We start from the raw sequence: 27,500 nt of genomic DNA on the forward strand, positions 1-27,500 counted from the left end.
GCAATGCGTTCACTGATTGCTGATTGACTGGTTGGGGCCTACATAGGACAGCTCCAGCACCTCTGACCTGGAAAACCCTGGTCTAGTATCTTAGGACAGCTCCAGCACCTCTGACCTGGAAACCCTGGTCTAGTATCTTAAGGTGTCATTTAGAAAAAATACAGGAGTAAAGGCTTTTATCCAAATGATTTAGAGTACAAGTTGGGGAAACATTTTGTCGGTTTGTGCTCTCCTTGCACACTGAATCCATGACTGAGTTTTTAAGCTTGCTCTACGGACTGAGATTACATCTTCACCTATGAATTAGCTCACCTGTGCTCTTTAAGATACAGTCCTCCATTTTAATCCAGTACACTTTTTTCTCCTCACATTCACAAATTAACTGTGCATATGTACACAGTACTGGCTCTGTAAATGGGAAACAAGGTGGCTCAGATTGAGTTCTACAGCTGTTTCAGCCAATCAACATGTTGCCTCAGGAGCAAGGAAGGGAGGGGTGCAATGTGATTGGCCTTATAGAGCATATATCAACAATCTTTTGCCAGAATCACAGACTACATTTTTAAGGAACTAAAAGCTTGACAGCTGAACCTGGCTCCAAACTTGTTCAGGCACACACCTGATCTGGTCTGAATCCTGTCCTGGCCTGATCCTAAGTCATTGGCTCTGTGGGTCACAGGTGTTTCCCTATTGTGTGACTGCAGTGTGAGGACAGGGCTTCCATTAAACCCTCATGGCCGGAAACCAGAACCACTGTTGAGCCTGACGTCCTGTCTAACATCAGAGACCACAAAGTACTTAAGGAGTAGCCTTGGCAAAAAAAACAACAATCATACATTTGGACACCCACACATTAGGGCAGAGATGACCTCATGACAGGGCGCAGTGAGAAGAGCGTCTTTTAGTTGAGTATGTGTCTTTGTCCATTTGTATATCCTACCTATATACCAGCTTAGATCAGATTTTGCCATGCATACAGTGCTTACCCAGAGATTGTATATTTGCCCAGACCACAGTTTAATTTTTGTCATTACCAAACCCACATAACTAGACAGTGTGTTCCATAGAGGATCTGACCCACTGGTGTGGGCCTTAGCTGGGCCAGGATATCCCTGTCATCTGTAAGACTAGGGCCAAGAGCTTTTCAAGTCCTTCTCAGACACAAATTTTAAGGAATTGTATTTCTTGAAAAGTTGCAGATTTACTGATGCTATTTCAATGGCGTTACTATGACAACTCTGGTATGCTTAAGATGGAATTTCATCATGTTGTCACAACTCCTCTCGACCTCAATCTGTCTTGTCTGTCCACTCCTCACTGAGTTTACTGGAAATCAGGGTGTAGACGTGGCCTTACACACTTCAGACACTGAGGGAATGTAATATAGATTAATAAAATAATAAATCCACCCACCCACCTCACCAACACAGGTACACACCACACAACACACACACACACACACACACACACACACACACACACACACACACACACACACACACACACACACACACACACACACACACACACACACACACACACACACACTTCCCCTGAGCTCCTGAAACCCTCTTCATCCTCCTTGTGTTGCAACACTGACTTGGTAAACAAGTGTGTTGCTGGATTTCTTCATCTTTGTTTTCAGAGGACTGGAACTGCTAAATAGATCTGGAAATGTGCTCAGGCACCATTTTGGCTACGTACAATGAACTTCACTCTACAAATGGCTCTAAATGTGGACTGATTTCAAAGGGACAGCACATTTCATTTACACTCACAAATGTACATTTAAGATTAATTGACTCCCTTCCCTCACTGTTAGGAACAAAGCCTTATGTAGGTCACCCTATGTAGGCCTGGACCTATTCAGTTTACATACGACTTCTAAAAATACATTCCTTTTCTTCTTTATAGCATTAAAACAAAGGAAACTACTGACGAGTAAGCACGGGGACTTGCTGCTTTTGTGGCTAAGGCTACTGTGGTTGTTAAATAAACAGTTGTTTGATGTTTAAGAAAATCAAACGGCAGAAACAGTGGAGGAGCCGTGCTCTACTGAGTGAGTGGCTTCCTGTAGGTGACGGGTCCTGTCAGAATCCAGCTGCTCCGTGTTGCCACGGCACTCTCTCACCATTGTTTCACCGAGACTGCGTGGCCTTTTTTCTGACCCGTATCCGTGCACATAGAGAAATATTCAATTGCTCACCTAATATAACTCGTGATCTGCAAATTCATTCATTTACCCAGTCACTCTACCAGTTCATCCTTTTCTACGTGTTAACAGACCAAATAGCCTCCGCATTAACGCTCAGGAACAAAACCCTGATAGAAGCAGCCCAATTCTGCGGAAATAATAACATAGGCTACTGACACCTAGTGTATAAAGGTGGAAGTGAACAGAACCCTGATAGAAGCCACCCAAATCTGTGGAAACAATGCCGTACTGACACCTAGTGAATTAAGGTGGAAATTACATGAGCATCTCACAATGGATGGCAGCGGATTGCGAAACGGAATTGTATAGAACTGCTTTTGATGATGAGCCTTTTCCCCTTCTTTTGTCTATGTTAGCTTCTTATTACTGTTGTTTACATTCCGCTTTCACACAAAACACGTAGGCCTAAGTAGTCCATGTCTTTATAGCCTGCATGTATTTTCAAAGCTTGATATAGAGATAATATTCCAGTTTTCTGAGGATAGTTAATAACCTGTAAATATATTTCAGAAGGCCTACAAATAAACACAAAATGTAGTCATTTGCCTGATGACCTAAACCGCCAGTAATCCGCGAGGGCCCGCCCACTTCCAGACACAGTCGAGACGAGGCGAACACAATCCAGCTGTTTCCGCAGCTACAATGACGGCCAACACCAGGTACAAGAGTCGGATGATTAAATCAGGTAGGCTTGCAGCGATATCAAGAATACATCTTGGGTCTGTTTTTATTCATGTTAGAGCTTACTCTCCCAAGATGCGTTCACCAAGTGCTAACGACTCTGGTCTCTCTCTGCGCGCATCGGTGGGGTGTCTTCTCTCCTGGTCCTCCACCTGCGGCCGCGTGCATTGGCATCCCCGCTGAATCCAAACTACAACTCTGGCTTCCGCGCCAACGACAGAGGATGGAGAGGTAAGTGGAGATAAATTAGTGAACTGTGTGCCTGGTGGATGTGTGTGTGTGTCTGTGTGTATGTTAACCCGTGACAGAGGACGTCTAACACTCCGTTCTTTAACAAGAGCATCTGCCGGTGCTATCAGTTGCAACAGTATGGCTGGAGACGAAAGAAATGAACATATATCGTTTGAATCTCACGATATGTTCTCTATTTATACCCTTGCATGTAATCTCTTAGATACATTCCCTCACAGCACCTGGTTTAGTTATAGCGATATAGCGATTATATCAGCTTGTGAGAATGAACTGGATTCAGTGCAGCCTATTAATAATCATCATCCATCAAAGCGCCCTCCATTCTTCCCATGGAGCGCCAGCGGATGTTGTGTTGATTCCGTGCCCGAAGTAGGTTATGGATGCTGCGCAGCGGCGCACTGTCATCCCGCTGTTCGGTAATCACAGGCCTGTACTAGGGGGCCATGTAGGCTGCGTTCAAGACACATGCCGTTTATGCACATATCTGCGCTCACTGTGTATGCAAGGCCATGCCTTTTCTGTTGTTTAACATTGTGTGAAACAATAAGAAGGAAATGCACTCTAGTATAGCCTGCTTTGTCTCCATAGGCTGGTGTTTCATATTTGAGTAATTCTTGCTGTTAATAGTAATGCACAGCAGAAGCTGGCTACCATACTTAGCATAATGGCAGCTTTAGTCAGAAGAATGATTGTGTTTGGCCAGGGAAATGTAATGCTGTGCATTGGTGTGTTTACTGCCTATTTCACAAAGACTCTTCTACACACACACACACAATATGTTTGGTGAATAGTGAACAGTGGCCAATGTGCGGCTGTTATACTGCCCATTACTCAGTTCATGCAGAAAATGGGAGCATGGCTGGAATGTCTTCAGGCGCTCTGTCTGTCCACGCTGATGGATTTGAGCGAAAACATCTCGGCCCTCAGAGAAAGGATGCTCTGTGCCTCCGGGCCACTGTTGTGTTTTCTGGGCGATAAATGCACCCACACTCACCCTCCTATAGAGTTCAGATTCAAGCCATTGTGTTCTGCTGCCAGGAGAGCAGGAAAAGCTGAGGCCAGTCTTCATTAATGAGCGAGTGTGTGTTAGTGTATGTATGCATACATGTATGTGTGTGTGTGTGTGTGTGTGTGTGTGTGTGTGTGTGTGTGTGTGTGTGTGTGTGTGTGTGTGTGTGTGTGTGTGTGTATGTGTGTGTGTGTGTATGTATGTGCGTGTATGTGTGTGTATGTGTGTTTATGTATGATGTGTGTATGTATGTGTGTGTGTATGACGTGTGTATGTATGTATGTATGTATGTTTGTGTGTATTTGTGTGTGTGTGTGTGTGTGTGTGTGTGTGTGTGTGTGTGTGTGTGTGTGTGTGTGTGTGTATGTGTGTGTGTGTGTGTATTTCTCACGTGGTTATGCACACATGCTGCATGGTCCCTCCACTAACAGTGACCTGACTGGCTGCCTGCTCTCTCCACATCGCTGCTCCTCTTTGCCTGAGTGTGTTCTCTGACACGTTCATTTACTCCTTGTGCCAGATAACTGCTTCCTTCTCTCCAGCCATGACACACATACACACACGCGCACGCTCACTATGTAGCTCAACGAAGCCGAAACTAGCCTAACGAACAGATGGAGTTATTTTATGTAAGAGACGTCTTACATAATGCTGGAAAAATGGGATGCGAAGAGAGTACAGTATGGCTCAGTATCTTTGCTTGGATAGAGAAAGAGAGCGCAAGAGAGGGCGAGAGTGAGGGAGAGAAAAAGGAAGAGAGATGCAATAGGCCTGATGAGGGGGTCTAGAGGAGGGAACGGGAAGGGGGGAGGGGGCTTGCTCTCCCACTGTTCCTGTCATTTCAATAAAACATGGCAGGAATTCTGGGAATGCCCTAGTAATGTAGTGCACACGTCTGAAGCCCACTGTGCCACTAGCGAGACTGAGGGGTGGGGGTGGGGCAGCTATTTCCATCTATGTGCCAGGCTGTCATGGCATAGCCATGCTGGCTCTCTAGTGTGTGTGTTTGTGTGTGTGTGTGTGTGTGTGTGTGTGTGTATGTGTGTGTGTGTGTGTGTGTGTGTGTGTGTGTGTGTGTGTGTGTGTGTGTGTGTGTGTGTGTGTGTGTGTGTGTGTTTGTGTTTGTTTTCCATTCGTGTGCAAGTTTGTATGTGTGTGCACGTGTTTCTCCGTGTTGCAGAGCATTTGTGTTTGTGACTATGTATTTAGCTGGGTATGAAACTGCCTGCTTGGTCCATCATCTCTAACCTCTAACCCCCCCCCCCAGGATAAAGAGTATGTGGGCTTTGCCACGCTACCCAACCAGGTCCACAGGAAGTCTGTGAAGAAGGGCTTTGACTTTACCCTGATGGTGGCAGGTGAGGCACAAAGACACACTCTGAGAGAAACAGCAGTGTAACCTGAAAAACATCTCACACCTAATCTGGGCCATAGCTGAGCCTAATCTGGGCCATAGTTTTGCTGGGACACGCTTTTCAAAATCAGCTCCCATCACTCTTTTCTTGCAATATGCAGAACATCTCCATTGTGTGTTTCCACAAGTGTTTCTCACTATTTACCTGGACTTTTAGGAGAGTCTGGCTTGGGAAAGTCCACTCTGGTGAACAGTCTGTTTCTCACGGACCTCCATAAGGACAGGAAGCTACTGAATGCTGAAGGTAAGATGACTGAGACCACAGTGATACTCTTTATTTAGAACACAATGCATTCTGTGTGTAAGTGAGACAGTGTGTAATTGGGTGTGAGTCAGTGTGTAAGTGTGTAATTGTGTAAGTCTGTGTCCCTGTCTCTTGCTGAAGCAGACCTGGAGAGATGGAAACATTCACCATGTTTATGATCCAAAAGTTCTGGGAATCAGCTGATATTAAGCCTTTTAGGCATGTTAGGCCTTATAGGCATATTAGGTCTTATTCAGTACCTCTGCTTGTTACCAAATGGTTGCAAGATGGTATATTCACGATGCAGAGGAAGATTCAGACCCTGAATTTTCCACCCTGAAAACCCCAAGCCCCAGTAGTTAGTTTATATTGATTATTACTGTAAGGTGACACCTGTACTCACACACAGTGTTTTTGTGGCCAAAATGACATTCTAGTTCTCAAAAAGGTAATACACATAAATATTCACCTCCTTAACATGGCCATTAAAATATTGTGGGTGCTGAAAAGACCAAATAAATAAATAGAAGACAAATAGATATCACAGACTGACTACCCTCAGGGCAGGAATGTCCTGCTGGCATTCTGTGTCTGGACACTGTGGCAGAATCACGGACTCAAGGCATCTCACGGACTTGTGCTCTGTTCCCCGGGCGGGAGCTTTGCTTCAGTTAGATAAACATAGGGAAAGGATTCATTTTGTTTATGCGGCTCAACCGGTAGAGCTAGGTGATATTGTGGTGGTATAGTCAATGAGTGAGATATGTTTGCTACTGAAACTCTTTCTCTCTCCAGCGCTATACATTGCATTGTTTTCTTCACCTCTTCCAACCCCCTCCAACACCTGCTCCAAGACCCCAAATACAATAAAGCATTATGGGAAATGTAGTCAGTACAGTCATTACCATACTCATGAACAATGGACAAGTAAGATGTATTAATGGCTATGACAGTGCAGTAGTGATCTTGACCACGTATACCTGCTTTAAGATGCTGTTGCAGAGACGAGTCAAAGGAACAGGCTAATTCCACATCAGTTAGTCAGTGATAGTCACAGCCCAGCACGAATCTTAACCTACTAGATCTGCTGTATGACTATGATGCTGCATTGAGAAGACTAAGAGAGAGGCTGCTTCTGCATTGAAAAGACTAATAGACAGGCTGCCTCTGCATTGAGAGGACTAAGAGAGAGGCTGCTTCTGCATTGAGAAGACTAATAGACAGGCTGCCTCTGCATTGAGTATTAAGCTTCTGGTGTGGAACTAGTTTTGTCAAACTGGATCTTCTGGAAGACTGCTGTGGCGATGAGCCAAAGAAACACGTTGCTTCTGCATCAAGTAGACAAGGAATAGCTTTGGATTAAACCACCCTCTAAACAACAGAGAAATGTAGACAAATAAACATTATTTATGGTTATGACAGTTCAGTACTGATCGTGGCCATCTGAACCTGCTGGAAGACACTGCTGTTATGCTGATGATGTGATGATGTGCAGCTTCTGCACCAAGTAGACATGGAACAGTGTAGACCCTGCTACACTTCAAACCAATCTTGACTGGTGTTTTTGAGGGTGGCTGAACAAGAAATTCTAAGGCAGTGAAGTGAATTCACAAGCTACTGTGTTAGAGCGAGTGTTTAGGCCAAAGGGCGTTAGGAGTGTGAAACAAGAAAAAACCCCGGAAACATCCTCTGTCAAAAGCTTTCTGCTGGAGGCACATGAGCATGGCACACGGGCATCCATCTACACAGTAAATAAATGCGAAGACACAGATATGATCCAGTGGTTTTTTATGGAATATGCTGTCTAAAACTGGCTTTATAATAAAGTTATTGTGACAAAAACTGGAATATGCTGTCTGAAACTGGGTTTATAATCTGTCAACTGACAAGTTATTGTGACAAAAAACGGTAGTCTGTCACAGTGACAAAGTGATTCCAGACTAAAAACACAGTATTAGTGCTCTTTCTCTCCATTTTATTTAGCTCATGACTGTGTCTTCTCCTATTCCAGAGCGGATTAACCAGACAGTGGAGATCACCAAGCACACAGTGGACATCGAGGAGAAGGGGGTGAAGCTCAAACTGACCATTGTGGACACTCCTGGCTATGGGGACGCCGTCAACAACACAGAATGGTTTGTGTGCATTCGTTATGATTGGTAAATGACGATGAATGTGACTATAAAATGACAGTGACCCTGACTGTGGTGAAGAAACACTGTCAGTACTTAAGCAGGACTTCACATTTAAGGGGTGATCAGATTTGAATTGCAGTGGTACCAGTTTCTTAGGAGCTTTGCTGTATTCTGGAGTGTTGTGAACATTTAAAGGAATGGTTTAGCCAAACGTAAATGTAATGAGCCTAGTTTACATTCTTTATGTTTTCCTGAGTGAGTAGGGATACCCTAATGTTGAGATTCACATTGGAATGTACTGTATGCTTCAGTGGAATCAGGATTTTAACAGGCTACAGATCATCATCTAAAACTAACAGTTTTTTTGCTCTCTGTAATTTGTTGGGTACAGCTTGGTAATAATTTACACGACATTGATTGCTTTTCGGCAAATAACATTATACATAAAATAACTCTATTGAGACAACATATGATAAGAGAAGGCATCACTGATTTGAATAAGTTGTAGATGCCTTTGTGCTGACAAGAAAGACTTGAGTTTTCTGCTGTTTGAGAGTCTCGTCAGCCCTACTGCCAAAGCAGCATTATTAGTGCAGTTAGTGTATAAGGAAATGAAAGAATTCTAAAATACACAAACACCCTTTGGTTTGTCTCAAATATAAGAGGCTTGACATATTTACCTTAATGAGCTTAATCAAGAGGTCCTTAGAACATTTTAACAGTTCTGTGTGTTGGTGTTCAGGTAATGGGATGGATGAAGCCCTTTTCGTCTAGCATTACAGAAGTACCACACAGTGACACAGGGAGATAGTCCGTCTATAGATGTAGAACAGATGAGGTGACATATTGCTCTTGTGCAGATCAGTGCTGACACCATTCGTCTCTCTCATCACAGCTGGAAGACCATCACTGACTACATCGACCAGCAATTTGAACAGTACTTCCGGGACGAGAGTGGGCTGAACAGGAAGAACATCCAGGACAACCGCGTCCACTGTTGCCTGTACTTCATCCCTCCCTTTGGGCATGGGTAGGCATCACACATTTAATCACATCAGCTGCCTTAGGCCCAAAAAAACACATGGAATTGTAGAAATAGTTAGTGTAATAGTTTCTGCCGGTAATAGTAGAAATAAGCACTATTACCATAGCTACGGCTATAAGGATTACTACAAGTACGATTACTTTTTCTATTACTATAACAGTTCCTAATGGCAGGTAGTGTTGGTCCATAGAAGTAACACTGGTGACATTGATTGTTGAGTATTTGCAGCACTTGTGAAAGTCGTGGGTGTAGTAGTGATGATATAAGTAGTGATAGCTCTGTATAGCTCTGTAGACTTCAGTTCTTTTTAGACTCAGCACCTCTATCATACGCTCTCTCCCACACTCTCAAATGCCCCATCTGCCATGCTCTCTCGTACTTCAGTCCTCATTTAAACTTGGCTCACCGCTATCATACGCCCCTCTGCCAATTCAGTCTGCGTCCAGTGGATGTGGAGTTCATGAAGGCCCTGCACAACAAGGTTAACGTGGTGCCCCTCATCGCCAAGGCCGACTGCATGACGCCAGCTGAGATACGCAAGATGAAGGACAGGGTGAGGGCTTTGCTCTTTAGGCCAGGGTACACGTGGAAAGTTCCAGCAGTAGTGAAAAGAGGCAAATCATCTAGAAATATCAGTACAACAGGATAGAAGTATTTTTTACATTAAGAACAAAACTTGGCCACATTTTGTCATTACTTAATCCTTGTGTAACTATTCTGTTTAGTTCAAATTAACATTTCAAGATATGAAGAGCACGTTGGTAATTTGTACATATATAACTAGGGTTAAGGTAAGAGAGGGGACTGGGTTCAGGGTTGGGTTTAATAAATAAAGGCTGTTTAATTTATTACTCATGGAATTATACATTTATAATATCTTTTAGACCTTGTTTTTTCTTTTTCAAAAGAAGTGGCTCTGTCCTCTGAAATGTATCTCCCAGGAAGCACCCTTGTGATTGTCTGCCTGATTACTTTTGTTTTTGTTTTGTTTTGATTTGTTTGTGTTTGCTTGTCCCTGTCACTGCTGCTGTGTCCGTCCTTGCTCGCTGACGTAGGCTGCTGAGCTTACAGCTACTCCAGGAACTCTTGTCCGATTTCCTGATTATCCAACTGTTTTCTTTTCCTTGCTTTTCCATCACGCTCTCTCTCTCAAGGTGAGGGAGGAAATTGAGAATTTTGGGATCAAGGTGTACCAGTTCCCTGACTGTGATTCCGACGAGGACGAGGAGTTTAAGCAGCAGGACCGGGAACTCAAGGCAAGAGACCCCAGACCCCAGCTAGCCCTAAACCCAGATCTGGCCCAGTTGATAAATGACTGTGATCAGGGGCAGTATAAATGTGGTGTGTGGTATGTACAAACCGACACAATCCTTAAACTGCATCCTGCATGATGCAGGGGCGCACAGTGACTTCCCTGCTTATGCATATGTGTTCATGGGAAAGTCGTTGGAAAAGTGGGAGCTTTGAGAAAAAAGCCTTACTGAACGGCTGATTAGATATTTCATTGGATATATGAAAACTGCAGGGAAGAGCGCATGTCTGTTTTGTGTTCTCCATCATACGTACATATGCCCCTCAGTGTGTGGTGTCTAGTGGAAAATACAGAGATTCACATACAGAATGGGCTGTACACAGTCTAATACATTTCTACTGCAGTAGGCTTAGGACAAAATGTTCTGTTTATTCTGACTCCATTATTTCACAAAAACACAATAACACAAATAATAAAACAAACAAACATGATTAATAAACAAAACTTAAATGTTATAGTATCTGCCATTCCAGAGCATTGACATAGAATCCATCATGCTGTGAACAGTTCATCTAACCTTTGACTTTTGACCTTTGGCCTTCAGGAGAGCACTCCATTTGCAGTGATCGGCAGCAACACTGTGGTGGAGGCCAGAGGCCAGAGAATCCGAGGCAGACTTTACCCTTGGGGCATTGTTGAGGGTGGGTACAGGTGACTTTACATTATCAATGCAGTCTATTGAAAGTTACAGCTCTTATAGGTGTGCCATTGTTCAGGGTGGGTACAGGTGACTCTACATTATCATTGCAGTCTATGATAAATGACAGCTCTTTAGTCAGACCACTTAGAAGAACGCTTACAGTCTCTGCTAAAAACTCTCTTCTGAAGAGCTCTTTTATAGTGGCATCGGCTGCTGTTGTTTTTAGCCCAAAGCTGTTTCGAACAGCAGTGTAATACTCTTGTAAATGACCTCACATTAAAACACAGTTTGTTGCTGTTGATATTTTATTACACTTTTATGCCCGTTTACAGTGGAGAACCAGTCACATTGTGACTTTGTGAAGCTGCGTAACATGCTGATCCGTACACACATGCACGACCTGAAGGACATCACCTGTGACATGCACTATGAAAATTACAGAGCCCAGTGCATTCAGCAAATGACAAGGTGCAAATGACAACAACTTTTCATTTAATTTAAACATGAAACATCACAGAGTGTAAAATACTATATATTTATACATATTTATGATATCATTTATATGTCATTATTGTCATTTAATACCAAAACAGGTTTCTGTATCTGTCTGTTTGTGAGTATAAAATGTTTCTGTACTTGTTCTGGGCATAGTTTTCTGTCTCCTGTCCTTCATGTTATGTGTTTCTGCCGTGCAGTAAAATGACGCAGGATAACCGCGTGGAGAGTCCCATTCCCATTCTCCCTCTGTCTACTCCTGACGTGGAGACGGAGAAGCTGATCAAGATGAAGGATGAGGAGGTAGGCAGATGCCACTTTCTTTTTACTTACTTTACTTCTTTTTACTTTAAGTCACACTAAGATTCACTCCTACGATATCAGTTCTATCATGACGACTCGGAGGCAAAAATAGAATTCCGAGTGGCGTAGGCAATAACACCCGTGGGATTATCCCTTACCTACCCCACTCCCACGAGTGCTATATTGCTTTTATAAAACAATTCTACCGTCAACAAATTAACATTTCAACACGAAGTTATTGATTAAAAATGGTTTATTTTGCCATTGTTTCTCCGCAACAAAAAATAGTTCCATTGTCAACGTTTTGGTTTGGAATTTTAAGAGTTTTGAATTAACGGTTATCATCAACGCGAATTTTTCATCGCGGAGTGATTTATTATTAGCTGTGAAAAGTCCCGTAACTGTTGGTATGTTGACGAATAACCTATAGCATGGAACGTCTCTCGTCCAATCAGAAACAGCTAAATTAGAACCCAATTGTTTTATAATGATAAAGATACAATAATGAAGATATACAGATAACAGTCTTTGGAGCATGCCCCTGTCCTCAGTCCGGCAAAAACAGCAAAGTATAAGACAGATCCTGTCGACTGGACCCAATACCCTCAGAAAAGATGAACAAAGCCCCCTTTGTCAGAGTTCTAACCTGGATACTAATTAACGCAGGGCTGGTTCTCTCCGGATCTCTGTGCTTCAGAGAATGGCTAAATAAAAAGGGTTCTTTTATGGAAAAAAGTTGAAAGATACCTTCAAAGTGATTACATTACCCCTTTTTCTTCTAATGGTGTAGTTTTCCGACAGTTGCTCTCTAAGAGGAGGAGACCGCTAGGCACAGTAAATATGCAGATCAGCCGTTAAGGAGAGGGACGAGGGGGTGGGATAGAAAGCGCCAGAGGGGTCTGCGCATCTTTCTCCCACATCCAGATGCAAGGTGTAGTGTAGTCAACAGCCACACAGCATGGCCCTGGTCTTCTTCTCCCCTCCTCATCTGCTTACAGCTGTCATGTAGTCTCACTCACAGGCGCTTCAGAGAGCAGAACAGCCTGTTCCCTCCGAACGGAGACGTATGAATTATACAGACAGGGGAGAGAGAGAGCGCTGCTGCTGCTGCTGACTGACCATGCCTATGTGTCTCTTCTTTTCTGTCTCTACCTCTGTCTATTTCTTTCATTTCAACCTCCCTCTCTCTCTTTGCTCTGTCACTCCTCCCCTATGTGGCAATCCCTCTTATTCTCTCTCACCCTCTTTTTCTTTTTCAATCTATTTCACCCGTGTTTCCCCCTTTCTTTTTGTCCCTTTGCTGCTCCCCACTTGATCCCTTTCATCCTCTCTCATTCTTCTCTTTCTTTCTCTCTCTCATGCTCTCTCTCTCTCTCTCTCTCTCTCTGTGTGTTTGTGTGTGTGTCTCAGCTGAGGAGGATGCAGGAGATGTTGCAGAAGATGCAGCAACAGATGCACGAGCAGGACCTGTGAGAAGACTGAAAATGAGAGATGGCCAAAGCAACTGAGATCAACAGAGCAGAACAACTGCCAAGGAATTCACAACACCATAAAATGCACACACACACACACACACACACACACACACACACACACACACACACACACACACACACACACACACACACACACACACACACACACACACACACACACACACACAAACAGCAGGACATTCTCTTGCACTGGGCAAACATTATACATAATGCATATACTCGATCATATACACACACATTGAAAACATGTGCATTGTGCATGATTGTGCATCATCCACAATACACTAGAAACACACTGCCACCCACCCACACACACACACTCACACACACACACACACACACACACACACACACACTCACACACACACACACACACACACACACACACACACACACACACACACACAGAAACATACACACATACACACACACACACACACGCACATCCTGCACAAACATCTCATAATGTGCAAACAACAAACACTGCAAACATCACTCAACGTCCAAGGAATTGACTGTACACACATCATTGACTCCCCACACAGTCCACTCACACAGTGGCTAGAGAGGGCTGTCAACACACACACACACGTTGTTTTTTCACAATATGGTCAACAGGGTGAAATCGATTTAGATCTTGGGGTTGGGCCGGGCTTTAATTATTGATTATTTATTGATTGCTTTTGCACATGGAGTTGTAGTAGACTAGTAGAGTGCGAATGACACTGTTCCACATGTGGTAATGTTCATGATTACACTGCAGCACTAAGTCAGCATATTACGGTTTTGGATTTATATTTCAGACTTGTTTTAGATTTGTTAGACTTATAAATGTTATTCTGTGGTTTTAAAGCAATAGTATATAGAAGCTGTGTGTATGCGTGTGTATGGTTGAGTGTGGTGGGTGTGTGCACGTGTCATGAATAAGGGGCTAGATACAGTGGGAGAGATTTTCACCAGGCAAATCCACACCCCAACTGGAGCAAATCAAACATGTAGCATGAAGATTCTTCTTTGACTTCTACATTGTGAAAGTGTGTCAGCTCGAAGCTCAAAGCAGTATTTTGTAACACTTTTTATAATTTTTCTACTTCAGTATTTTAATTTATTTTTGTGTGTATTTAAAAGGTTGGTGTAACCTTAGGTACAATGTACTTACGCAAGCTGAATAATAAGGGGTTTAAAACACTTTACATACTCCTAATGAATTAAGTATGGTTTAAGCATATTGTATAACTAAGACTTCGTCAAAATTGAGTGTAACCAATAGTTATACTTCTTCTTCAGTAATTAAAAACATTAGATTGGATTAACCTTTATCTTAATAAATGTCATATTTTATAAACAACCTATTGCAAAATTAACAAGAATGGGAGCATTCAGAGAATGCAAACCTCTGCCTTGTGACCTTGACCTTTGACCTTGACATCTGAAAATCTAATCAATTGTTGCCATTTTATTACCCAATCTCCCCACAAAGTTTGATGGAAATCGGTCCATGCGTTTCTGCGTAATCCTGTTCACAAACAAACATACAGGGGCGAAAACATAACCTCCTGGCGGAGGTAATAATTACACCTACAGAGCCAAACCATGTTGTTAAAGATGACTTTACAGTGTGATTTATCTTTTTATTTGCCTTACTTTTGTGATAGACTGGAAGTAGAGGATCCAGCCTTTGGTTTAGTCTTGTGGTGTGTTGTTGTATTGTTATTTAAGGATTTTAAGTAAGAAATTATTTCCATTTATGCATTCTCATAATCCTTTCCACATAGCATTGGAAGCATTGTACATTGGTTGGCTTTAGTCCTGTCTGTAATATGGGATTGCTATTCTGTATTTAAAGCTTGTCACATCATCAGTGCAATTTTACTGGTTAACAAGATGCAATCTTCTCTTGCAAGTTCCTTTTTTACTTTCAGTCAGTGTGAGGCATGAGTTCACAACTTTCTTCACCTGTTTCCGATTCTATCACTAAAGACTATTTTGCAGAAGCAACTGCTGTCTTCATCATTGCACAATCTTGTTCCTAAAAGTAGAAACAAGTTCTGATTGACTGGAATTAACATTGCTGCAGAAAGTCCAGATGTGTCAATAAAAAGATATCGCTTGTTGCTAACACTGTTCAGCACATTTTTTTTGTGTATACTATGTAGTCTTTGATAGAATGGACACATAAACATTAACAGCCTTTAAGGGTGTTTTGGAAGTACAAAGAACCCTCATTAAAAAGAGTTTACTAGCCTTCTCTCCTGCTTGTTATAGTAACTGCCACATGCGCCTCGTCCACAGTTCAGGGTATTTTTCCTTGTGTTCCTGAATAAAAAAAAAAGGTGTTTGCTTCCACACGGAAAGCCCATTCATAAGAAAGATGGGCGGTGCTGTTACTACGGTGGCAATGCAGGTTGATAGACATGTTGCACTCGCTGAGCAGTGGGCATTTGCATCTGGAAGTTGCTCTCTCATTCTCTCAAACCGCTGTGTTGGCTACTTCCGCAAGAGTAAGCATTTAACAATTTCATCGTTACAACAAGCCTATTTCCACCGCGGCACTGTATGCAGAGAAGACTTATATCATCCCTGTACTCTTTGCATGATTTTAAGCGCCACCGGGACATTTGTGTCTGTTCTGCAGTGTATATAACAAGCTGTTGCCTGCGGAGCATGGAGACGGGACCCGAGGAATTCGAGTTAGGAGGGGACAGCGACTCGTTGCCCTACCAAAAAAGAATGTGGAAGCAATTTCAAGCGAAATCCAAACCGTTTATGAGCAATAAACTTGCCTCAAGTCGCAATGAAGGGAAAAAAGAGGGCGGGATCTGGATGTTTAAGAAGAAGAAACAGCATCAAAACGCCCTTGTCCGCACGCTGTCCTCCTCTCATCCCAACCTGCACACTTTAGGATCGTTGGGTGTCGGTGAAGAAGACAAGCCCCCCCGTTGCGGCACAGCGGACCCGCGCATCAGCAAGACACGGGTGATGTTACACGAAAACACTGCGGGGGGAGAGATGGCTAAACAGGCAGGGACGGTGAAACAGAGCAGCCCTAAACCCACCGTGTCACATTTGGTGCAATCCCACCACAAAAGCGCCTCTCTCGGCTCGGCGTGCCTGGAGCCGTCGCAGAGGGACCCTGTGCCCAGAGATGAGGAGAAAAAACAGCTGGATAACAGGGGTTTGGTAAGTGGGCAGGAGAGACACGCATTCCACAGAACGGTTGATAGCAGTTGATAAACTATGTTTTTTGCTTCACTAGTTATTTTTTGCTGCTGTAATGGATAAAGTAGACTACTGTACATTGGGTTCCGCTTAATGATAGGCATACAGACCGACCTGCTCCGTGGAGTGAAATTGGATCTTTACGCCTTTACCCTTTACCTTTGTATTGTATGATATCAAACGACTTTTGTTTAAGGCTTTGTGTACAATTTGCGATTACTCGCTTTACAGTAACATGAGGTGGCCTCTCAGTTGTCGTGGTAGTTATCTTTCCCTTTTCCTTCCGTTTGAAAGAGAGGTGCTTTGAAAAAACACTACTTTACAACCAGGTGTCATATTTCAGATATTTCTACTTCGTACCATTTCCCATGGGAGTGGTTTAGATTTGTTTGGATACCATAACTGCGCTGGCATAGCACGCTCTTTAGGTTTTTGGCTGCACACCGAAGTTTCTGCCTCACGTAATTTGTCTTAATTAAACGCATGTGGTTGGGTGGCATGAGGTGAGATGGCTAGAGTTGCTTCATAGATTAACCGTGTACATTTTCCGTTTAAATAGTCTTACTCTTTCGATTGAACGCGTTCAGTTAGCGAGAGTATGGAGCGGATCGAGCCAGGACCAGTCTAGAGTTGCAGAGGCTACTATCTTTTATCTGTCAGTAGAACAAGACAAGAAGATGTTACATAGGTAGAGTCCAGCAGAGCACGGAGCCACTGCAGAACTGGTGCATTTTGATGGAGGTGTTCATTGATTGAGGTGCTTGAGGCTGTTTAAACCACAGTTGCCTTTTTGTGTGAAAGACTGCATGGCTCTCTCTGGGATTCTTATGTGAGAGGATTATTGATTTCCTCTTGACTGCTTTGTCTTGACAGAATTACAAACAGCTAAGTCTGATCTGTATTGACAGTGGGGAGCTCAACACACACAGAGCTTCATACAGTAAGTCAAATTCACATCAGACCCAAAGTACAGGATTTAGTACAGTGACAAATGCAAATACACTGTAATGGTAACCCTACACATGCAAGGATTATATCAATGATTTACCGTTTACACAGTTAGCTGTAGATCCCCTGTAAGGCACAATCTAACCCAGACTGCAATAATGTAGGAATTGCAGAACAATGTTTTTCTGCAGACACATATACACATCTGCAGGGTTGTCTGTAGAGTCTTATTTGTACCGCTTTTCTTTTTAGAAGATTACCTGTGAGACGCGTGTCTGATATACAACCAGCTGTGAAAGGGCATGAATGCAGTTCAGTAGATTGTTTCTCTCCCTCCCAGGAAACACTTCTACAGAGCCATATGGCAGGTTCCACCAGCTGATTGCATAATGTCCCCCTAACCAGTGGTGCGTGATTAATATCTTTTTTTTTTTTTTCACCCCAGCTTTTTTTTCCCCCATACGCATCCATGATCAGATTCCTGGCTAAAAGGATTGTGACACTGCTGTGATGACTCACAGGGCACTTTCCAAACACAGCTCTGATGCCTTTTTTCACAGATTCCCCAATATCCTGGAACTAAGGTCAATGACACACCTCAGGTCTTTTTTGGTGGGTTTGCATTCCGAGTGCTTGGCAGGGACCTCACATTGATTAGGTACATTAGTGAATAAAAAACATTTATTGTTTTGTGTGTGTGTGTGTGTGTGTGTGTGTGTGTGTGTGAAGAGAGAGAGAGCGCGAGTGTGTGTGTGTGAAGGATAATCTGAAATGGATCATTGGGTTTTACAGCCTACAAATTGAACAATGTGCAGTTTGCTGGAACAACCTTGGTACGACACAGACAGCAGTGTTAAGTGAGTGGTGCCTTCACCATGGAAAGGTCAGCATTTTTTTAAGCTTTGTCATCCGTAGAAGTTAAAGACGTGTTAAAACGTCTTTCTTTCTTTCTTTCTTAGCTTTTTCCTTGTTCTTCTTCATTTTTGTTTTCACATTCTCTCTGAAAACTGTAACCAAGGGGGAATGCAAATGAAGCAAACCCCTCATCATCAACTCTCACTTTCTCTCTCTCTCCCTCTCTTTTTATTCTTTCACAATTAAATGAACACACTCCTCAGCAAATGCCGATGACAACGCAAATATTCCAAATTATAGTCAAGCAAATACTTCCATCACTCAAGGCACTGGCACAAGCGGTTTGCATAGTCAAATTCACCCAGTGGCACTATGGAGCCAGTTATTGAAAGTGTTTATGAGTGTTGAGAGTGTTTGTGAGAGTTGAGAGTGTTTGTGAGAGTTGAGAGTGTTTGTGAAGGTTGAGAGTGTGTGTGAGGGTTTAAGTGTTTGTTGTGTTTTTCAGAAAGAGTGGGTTAGTGAGCAAGAGTGAAACAGATTCTTGAACTAAGTCTCCTGTCCAAGTCTCCTACTCAGGAGGTGGTTGATGATTTTCATGACTCTAAAAATGAGGATTAAACCAACACTTTGCCCAATATCTTTAAAATGTATAAATAAAGCATTATTGTGTGTTGTTTACAATATAGGCATTTATGCGCTTCATGGATGTTTGTCTCTCTGACACACTGCTATAACGAGGTAATACCCAATTATTTTGGTCGGCACTGAAATACATGTCTTGGCAGGGACTGATCCTGGTTTGTGATTGGCGGTTAGTGTCATCTCTTCTTCTATTGGCTCCTTCTCCATTCAAGGTCAGCAAACCTTAAGTTAACAGTGCCAGGTTATGGGCTTCTGTTGTCAGTGTTCTGCATCTCTCTGCATCTTTGTTTCTGTCTTTACTTGGAAGGTGAGATGAGTTTATGTTGAGCCTGCTCTCTTAACCCCTTAGTGCACGTGTCTTATGCCATTACATCACAGGCTTAGTCATGGCCGATCCACCTCCACGCCTCAGGAGATTAAAGCTACGCAGTCCGGCCATACAGCTCTGCAGGCACAGATTAGACTTTCATTGGCAGTTAGTACCCTACAAGACGTGTGACTTGTGTAGTCCTCTCCTCCTTGCACTCCCACGCACTTTTCTGGACATGGTTGTGGGCGGTTGTATGGTTCATAGGATCTTGCTGTGGAGCCCAAAGTAAAGAGTCTTCTCCAGGTGGGATCATTCTAAGGTACGTGTGGATCAGGCGTCAGGCGAGCAGTGAGTGGCCGTTGTCGTGGAGTTCATGAGTTCGAAACCATGGCCTGACTCCCGCAGTGGCGCCTTGCTCCCGGCCAGACAGATGCGCGAGGGCTTGGCCACGGAGACTTTGCACGCCTTCCGGGGGATTCTGGCCTCGGCCGCCATGCACGATGATTCTTCCAAACTCACCTCAGCATGCGGACGCTTGATGTCGGTAAGCAGGTCTCGCTCCCGTCCTCCGCTCACACGTTAGCCTCGCTTACACGTTTGCCTCGCTCACACGTTAGCCACTCACACATTAGCATTGGCTTTACCCTGCTCTTCACTTTGTAGTTCAGCATAAGAGTCGTGGCCTTGTTTGCCTCCCTACTCTGTCGGTTCAATATTTCATCTCAATGAGGTCTCAAAATCGGTGAGGACCTCAGCACTCACATCAGCATGTGGATGCCTGTTGTCACAAGCAGGTCGAGCTCAGGTTCTCTAGTGTTTACAGGTTCTATGTTTTATGTCCTTTATCCCTTACATATCGGCCATTGTAGGTATAACCGTAAAAGATAGATGGCCAGACTTTAATATACATATCTGATGTATATCTGCTAGTTGGCCAGACTTTAATATACATATCTGATATATATCTGCTAGTTGGCCATACTTTATCTGATACATCTGATATATATCTGCTAGTTGAACATCAGAGCAGTGGCTTTGTTTCCCTATAGATAGGCACATCTACTCAATGCCAGTTTAGTGTTTCACCTGAGTATTTCAGGAGTTCACCTCACCACACCATGTGGACGCTTTATATTGGTTAGCAGGTCGAGCTCAGATTCTTTTGGTTGTAGGTTTTCTGTTAACATATATAGCCTCTGTATATAACCTTTATAGTGAGATTGCTTGGCTTTAACCTGCTACTCTTGTTTAGGATCAAACTAGTGCCCTTGTTTTCCAGTATACAGGCCTACTTTCTCTGTCGGTGCTTGTCAGTGTTGATTATATAACATTAAGGCAATAGCTTCCAGTCACAGAATCTGTATATTGAATTTAATTTGGCACAAATTCAACAAGCCATTGAAAGACTTTTTAGTGCTGGTCCAATTGATGGCAGTCAATCAAACTACGCCCAGAACATAGTGGTGCTCATCCTTTCCCTGAATTGGTGCATTTGCCATGCTGTGCTCTCTGACAAATCCCATGGGAAGGAGCATATTGAAGAGCACCATTGCTGATTTTAGTCTCAAGTAGTCTAGCAGTCTTCATTAGATCCTTTCTAAGGAAATTCAGGAACACACACACACACACACGCACACGCACACGCACACGCACACGCACACGCACACGCACACGCACACGCACACGCACACACACATACACATACACACGCACACACACACACACATTCAGAGTCAGTCAGAGAGTCAGTTGTCAGTGTGTGTCAGGTCTGCTCTGTCTTAGTGGATCATATTCTGTGTGGCATCTGGTTTGATTGAATGGTTTCTCATATGAACTGCTGACAATGTTGTCTTTTCACACATGCAGCAGACAGGAGGAATGTCTGTTTCAAACGCTTTCGCACCTGCTGGAAATGGGCAAACTCTGTTTGGTTTGTCATACAGTGACACAGGAGAGAGACAAACCCTCGTCACTGGTCATTTATGAGCATTCCTGGCTTGTGGTTACTGGGTTACGGAACTAAACAAGTAGGCTAGACATGAGTAAGGTAGTCTGCTGATTAGAGTAGAGTAGTGCACTGGTTTTCTCCTATCTCTCCCCGGATGGAGTGAGCCCCATCTGGTCTCGTTGTTGTGATGTTTGAGTCTGTGGTGCAGATTCAAATGACTGTTGATTCTGGTGTAGGTCTTGGCCAGATCTGTCACAGAGTCATGTACATTAAGACCTTTAGCAGGTGCTTAAAGTTAGGGTGACCAGACCTCTCATGTCCTCTTTTCAAAACTTAAAAAATGCCTCCGGCAGGGATTCCAAAATTGTCCGGGATTAAGCCTCGTCGGATATTTGTGTTTCTCTGGTTCCTTACCAGTTTTGGAAAGGATATCTCCCTTACGTTCCACCTTCTTGTGAGAGCTCTGACTGTAAAGAGAACTGTCATTGGCCGACGCCCTCTCAGTGTTGCCAGATGCACGGTAATTATCCTCCAAAGACAATCATTTTGAGCATTTGGTACGATACTTCACCATTTCCAATCTGTCAACATTGAGCACCTTGCCACTTCCACTAGTTGCATTGTTTACATGAGCACATGACACCTCGCGGGGGAGGGGCGGGGTCATCTGTATGCTATACACTACCACGCCCCAAGTGTCCTCTTTTTCACAAACTCAAATATGGTCACCTAATTAATGTAGCCTATTGTACAGGGTATGCATTTCTATCAGTAAGTGTGCTCCTGGAGTATCTGATCCAAGTATCACGATTCAGGCACAGCTTAGAGTTTGCTGAGGACTAGAACCCCCTCCCTATCTGTGGAGTTCATTCCCTAACATCATCAACATCAACTATTTCTCCTCCACTGCTTCCCTTCACTAACTTTCCCTGCTGGGCACCATATATCCCCTCAAGAGGAACATACTCGTTTATAGTTCCTGTCAGTAAGCTGACGCTCTCCACACGTGTGGGCAAGAGAGTGTTTGTGTGTGTGTGTGCGCGTGTGTGTGTGATCGAGTATGTGTGTGTGTGAGCGAGTCATTTATTTCCTCACTCTTCTGCCGCATAGACAACTTTTGGTTGCAGCCCTGAAATGGATGCCCAGATCTCTACCACTCGCGGTGGTTGCTTGCATAATGGTATTGGCTAAGTGTGAAAGGAACCGTTTAAAATTAAAGAGCTGTTCCAGACGCAGGAGCAGGGGATTTCGGTGCATAAATACTCTTCTTTCTTAATTACGACACGCCTTGTGTTTGCGTCTTGGCAGTGAGCTGAGCTGTGGTCGTTCGGAGCGATGGCTGATTGATGTGGCACGCCTATGGACCCATCATAAATGACTTAGCCTTGCGATCTGCATGGCGAGGAGAGAGAACCCTGCAGTATGAGTGTGTATGTGTGTGTGTGTGTGTGTGTGTGTGTGTGTGTGTGTGTGTGTGTAGGCCCTGGCCACACCATAGCCAATTTCTCAACAGCTGATCATCTCATCTACAAGAGTGTGCAGTATTTCTGATATTAGGCAGCCTTAGGACAAGGCAGCACCCTGTGTAGTGTTTATTTCAACCGATTATGCTAGGCCTGAAAGTAGTTGACCCAGGGGTATGCTAGGCCTGATAGTAGTTGACCCAGGGGTATGCTAGGCCTGATAGTAGTTGACCCAGGGGTATGCTAGGCCTGATAGTAGTTGACCCAGGGGTATGCTAGGCCTGAAAGTAGTCGACCCAGGGTATGCTTGGCCCTGATCCGGTCTCAGTCTGGCCTTGATCCGGTGTGTTTGTGGCAGAGTGTGCTGCTGTCTTGGCTGATCAGTGTTAGTGTGTGTTAGATGTGTGCTAAAGAAACACCAGTGGAAACAAAGAGACCACAGGTGCTGACTCAGTTAGCTTCCTGATCGTCAGGGTTACAGCTACCATGGCCTCATTTTATGGTTGCATTGCTAACAGTTTACCCATTGGGACCTCAAATTTGTTAATTTGTTCCGTTGTGCATTAAATTAATTTATACCTTTCCCACTTGGTAAAGATGGATTAACTGATGGCACAATTCTAATGAAAACACATGTACATGCCCAGTGTATTAATCACACCTTTAAGGTTTGACATGACCTGGTCCCACTTTCGGTAAGTGAGAGTACAGTCTCACTTGTACTCTCACTTACTGAAAGGACTGGTTGTGATGACAGTAGAACACACTCTGCTACAGGAAGTGCCCTACGTGGTTTCCTGCTCTCTTTGGTTGAGTCTGGTTAAAGAGCTAAACCAGTGACTGTACCAGAACTATTTCTTTGTCGCACCGCTCCAGAAATAGCGCTAGCATGCTAAAACCTGCTGGCTGATTGGATTTAGTGCGGAGGATGTCTAAATATGTAGCTGCCCCATTGCTGCTTTTAGCTCAGTGCTGTAAAGCAGCTTGTTTTGCAAACACACCAGCAGGATAGGTCAGTGGCTGGCTAGGCTAGCAGTGCTTGGCTACTAGCCTGTTATGTTGTTGGGGGCGAAGCAATGAAGCTGCACAGTCACTCACAGTGTTTCCATAGTGTTTCACACCTCTTCTTCTTCTTTTTCTTTGTGTTCTTCAAGTGCCATCTAAGTATCTGGTCCAAGAACCATATGGCAAACAACTTGACTGATTTGAGTCAGTACCCTGCTTATTTTCAGCAAGTTTGTTGTCTGTTGTTTTATAGGATAGAGCTGAACAATATTAAATCCAGTCCCAGTCCACTTTTTATGCTCTGGTGACTATTGACTGTCTGACTTCAGCCACTGGCATAATCCAGTTCATAATGTCATCAGTAGCTTTTGTATTATGAATATATGACCTCAGTTTTCAGGTCAACTTTAGATGAAATGTTAATTCATTGACATTCATTGATCAATTTCAAAGATGATGTGTATGTATGTTTGTGGGTATCTATGTGGGAATGTATGTATGATTGTATGTATTTATGTATGTATGTATGTATCTACATGTGTGTATGTATGTATGAAATGTACGTACACTACAATATATATATATATATTTAAAACTCTGTGTGTATGTTTTGAGTAATTCAAACCTGGAAGATTTTGAATGACAGTGATGTTTTTTATTAAGAGGTGGGGCTGATGTTGCAGTAAAAATTAAACTGCTGAGATCGTTAGAAAAAACTGAACAGAACTTGGCTCAAATTCTTCTGTGGTATTGGTAAGCCATTGTGAGACAGAGCTGCAGGCTCTCATATACTAATGAAAGCAGAGCTGTCCTGGCTCCACATGCAGAGCTCCAAACGCAGAGCTTCAAGCCTAGCAGCTTATCATGGTGTAGCATACAGCCTCATTTACAGATGGATTCCACATCAATTCCTTTCTACGGGCCAAACAACCTGATCAAGAGCCAAATAATCAGCACCGGATCCTGTCTCACATTTCACTGCCATTCTGCACCGCCCCGTCTGTGTGCGTGCGTTAGTGTGAGTGTGTGTGTGAGTTTGTGTGCGTGTGGGTGTGAGTTTGTGTGTGTGCGTCTCTGTGTCTGTGTGTGTGTCTGTATATATGTGTGTGTACATGTCTGTGTGTGAGTGTGAGTTTGTGTGTGTGTGTGTGTGTGTCTCACTGTGTCCGTATTCATGTATATGTGTGTGTGTGCGTGTTTGTGAGCTTGTTTGTGGTTACTTTCTCCCCCCATTCCACCCCTATGTGTGTATGTGTGTGTGTGTAAGCAGACTTGACTGTTGTTTTCATAAGTGAAAAGTGTCTGTGTCACAAGCCAGGGGCAAAGCTCTCTGCAGCTGGTTGCTACAGGGATCACATTTCTCAGGGCGGGTTCACACACACACACACACACACACACACACACACACACACACACACATACACACACACACACACACACACACACACACACAGGTCAGTAAGCCACTCAGAACAATAACACCAAATGCCAGGGAGTATCCCTAAGACAGAGGCAGACACGTTGTTACAAATAAAACAGTATCAGTAGCTGTGTTTAGTTATAGAGCAGGTGATGCTAGAGGCAGGCAGGTATTCTCTTCCCTCTCATCTCTGACACAAAGCCCACAGCAGCTGGCATATTTTCAGTGTGTGTGTGTGTGTGTGTGTGTGCAGGTACACCTGTATAGACCCTTGCTTCCTGTGGATTTACATAAATTTGTATTTTCCCTCAAACATACACGTCAACCCCTTCAGATGCCCACCTGCATAGCCCTCTGAAATAATGCGGGAGACCTCACAGGAAACAAGCATCTGGTTGTTTTTCTATGTCCTTTATTTACCATAGGTAAATAAGAGTTGTGTGTTCATGCAATGTTTTATTGTTCATGAAACAAATGGCACTAAATACATTTTGAACCGAATCGCATGTAATACTTTTTGAACCAAAAATCAATACGATTTGATATATGCACCTGTAAACAATTTAAATGGAGGATAATAAAAGCCAGCGCTGTCTTACATCACATGAGCCAGCGCTGTCTTACATCACTTTTGACCAGCACTCACCCTCATCGGGAGGTTTGACGAGAGGAGCAGCTGGATTTATCAAGGGAGACAGACATGCTCTTAAAGTGCTTTTGTCCTCAGATTTACACCTCAGTCACAAGCACCTCAGAAAGACCGCCAGCGTGTCCCCTGATAGAGCACGACTTTGGAATTAGTCTGGCCCAGTTCTGGCCCATGTCTGGCTCTGTGCTGGTCTTAGTCTGCCAGAGCAGGGCCAGCTTCGCTCCTGAGTTGCTGCTGTTGGGGTTGTATCAGGTGTTTTATGACATGACATGTGCTGTTGTGTTGGAAATAGGGTGGTAAACACAAGGTCTCGGGTAAGGTCTTAAGTAGCTCTACATCTATTCCAGAGTCCAGTTCTGTGTTTTTCCTAATCCCTGTCCCAGCTATAACTCTACATCCATTCCAGAGTCGGGTTCTGAGTGTAAGAATCCCTGTCCCACCTATTCCAGTGTCGAGTTCTGTGTGTGTTTTAGTCCCTGTCTCAGCTATAACTCTACATGTATTCCAGAGTCGGGTTCGGTGTGTGTCATAGCCCCTGTCCCATCTATTCCAGATTCGGGCTCTGTGTGTGTTATAGTCCCTGTCCCGGCCATGACTGTAGCCCTGAGCTGAGCTGCTCTCTCTCTGCCTCCACTGGGGCCTCCTGCCTTACAATCGAGGTACAACCCAAGTGTCTTTTTACAAACAGCAGACGTGCCAGATGGTTGAATAGAGGAGGAACTTTGATTAAAGGAGTGCACAGTGATTAGTGCACAGTGATTAGTGCACAATGATAAGCGCACAGTAATTTATGCACAATGATTAGTGCACAGTGATTAGTGCACAGTGTTTTGTGCACAGTGGTTTGTGCACTGCACAGTTATTAGTGCACAGTGATTCATGCGCAATGATTAGTGCACAATGATTTGTGCACAGTGATTAGTGCACAGTGATTCATGCACAATGATTCGTGCACAATGATTCGTGCACAGTGATCTATGATGTTGCTCTCTCTTCCCCCCAGAGCGCCTGTGCCACTGGGCAGTGTAATACCTCACCCTCCCTTCCTCATACTGTGATACAGATTCTCTTTGCTGAACCTCCTTTCCTTCCTTCTCTCTACTTTCTCTTTTTACCCTTCTTCACTCTACATTTTCTTTCTACCCCTTTACCCTACACCTTCTCTTTCTACCCCTTAACCCCCTCCCTTCTCTTTCTACCCTTCTTCACTCTACCTCCCCTCTCTACCCCTTTACCCCTACCTCCTCTTTCTACACCTTTACCTCCTACCTTATCTTTCTACTCCTTTACCCTCTCCCAGCTCTTTCTATCTCTCTCCCCCCTGTTTAAAGGGAGATTTTCCTCGCCACCATAGCCTTGTGTGTTGACTTCATCTGCTGTTGGTGATTAGCTGTGTGTCTCTCTGTCTCTCTCCCCCCTGCAGAGTATCCATGCCCCTGGGCAGCGAAGCGCATCGCCCGCCCTCCCCTTCTCCGGCATGCTCCAGCTGGACATTGTGCTCAAGAAGGGCAACAACCTGGCCGCACGAGACCGAGGAGGTGAGAAACTGGGAATGGAGGGATTGATAGTTATTATAGGAAGAGGGACTGGAAGGATTGATAGTTATTATAGGGAGAGGGACTGGACGGATTAATAGTTATGATAGGAAGAGGGACTGGAGGTATTGGTAGCTATGATAGGATAAATATTCAATGAGCATATGATGAGCATATGATGAGCATATGATGTTTATGAGATGAGCATATGAATGGTATATTATGTATGATGAGCATATGATGGGTGTATGATAAATTATATGAT

At 43.7% G+C, this 27,500-nt stretch overlaps 2 protein-coding genes across 2 annotated transcripts in view; both read left to right on the plus strand.

Moving 5' to 3' along the window:
- Positions 1-2,857: 2,857 nt before the first annotated feature.
- septin5b (septin 5b) lies at positions 2,858-13,218 on the plus strand (the record flags this gene model as incomplete). The annotated part of the gene is made up of 12 exons (XM_080848129.1): positions 2,858-2,900; positions 3,117-3,127; positions 5,425-5,515; positions 5,729-5,815; positions 7,827-7,950; positions 8,846-8,980; positions 9,431-9,548; positions 10,150-10,251; positions 10,852-10,948; positions 11,280-11,415; positions 11,643-11,745; positions 13,156-13,218. The coding sequence occupies 12 exons, from the start codon at positions 2,858-2,860 to the stop codon at positions 13,216-13,218; spliced, it is 1,110 nt and encodes a 369-aa protein (XP_080704255.1).
- A 2,579-nt stretch (positions 13,219-15,797) lies between these two features.
- The window catches only part of mctp1b (multiple C2 domains, transmembrane 1b), a gene marked incomplete at both ends in the record, with an annotated part of 43,873 nt that continues 32,170 nt past the window's right edge, over positions 15,798-27,500 (plus strand). Inside the window, 2 exons of the mRNA XM_080847240.1 lie at positions 15,798-16,421; positions 27,124-27,238. Of these exons, the coding sequence (XP_080703366.1) occupies positions 15,798-16,421; positions 27,124-27,238 (739 nt within the window). The remainder of the gene's footprint in view (positions 16,422-27,123; positions 27,239-27,500) is intronic.

The sequence above is a fragment of the Sprattus sprattus genome (genome assembly GCF_963457725.1).
Source record: "Sprattus sprattus genome assembly, chromosome: 11".
Classification (NCBI taxonomy): domain Eukaryota; kingdom Metazoa; phylum Chordata; class Actinopteri; order Clupeiformes; family Clupeidae; genus Sprattus; species Sprattus sprattus.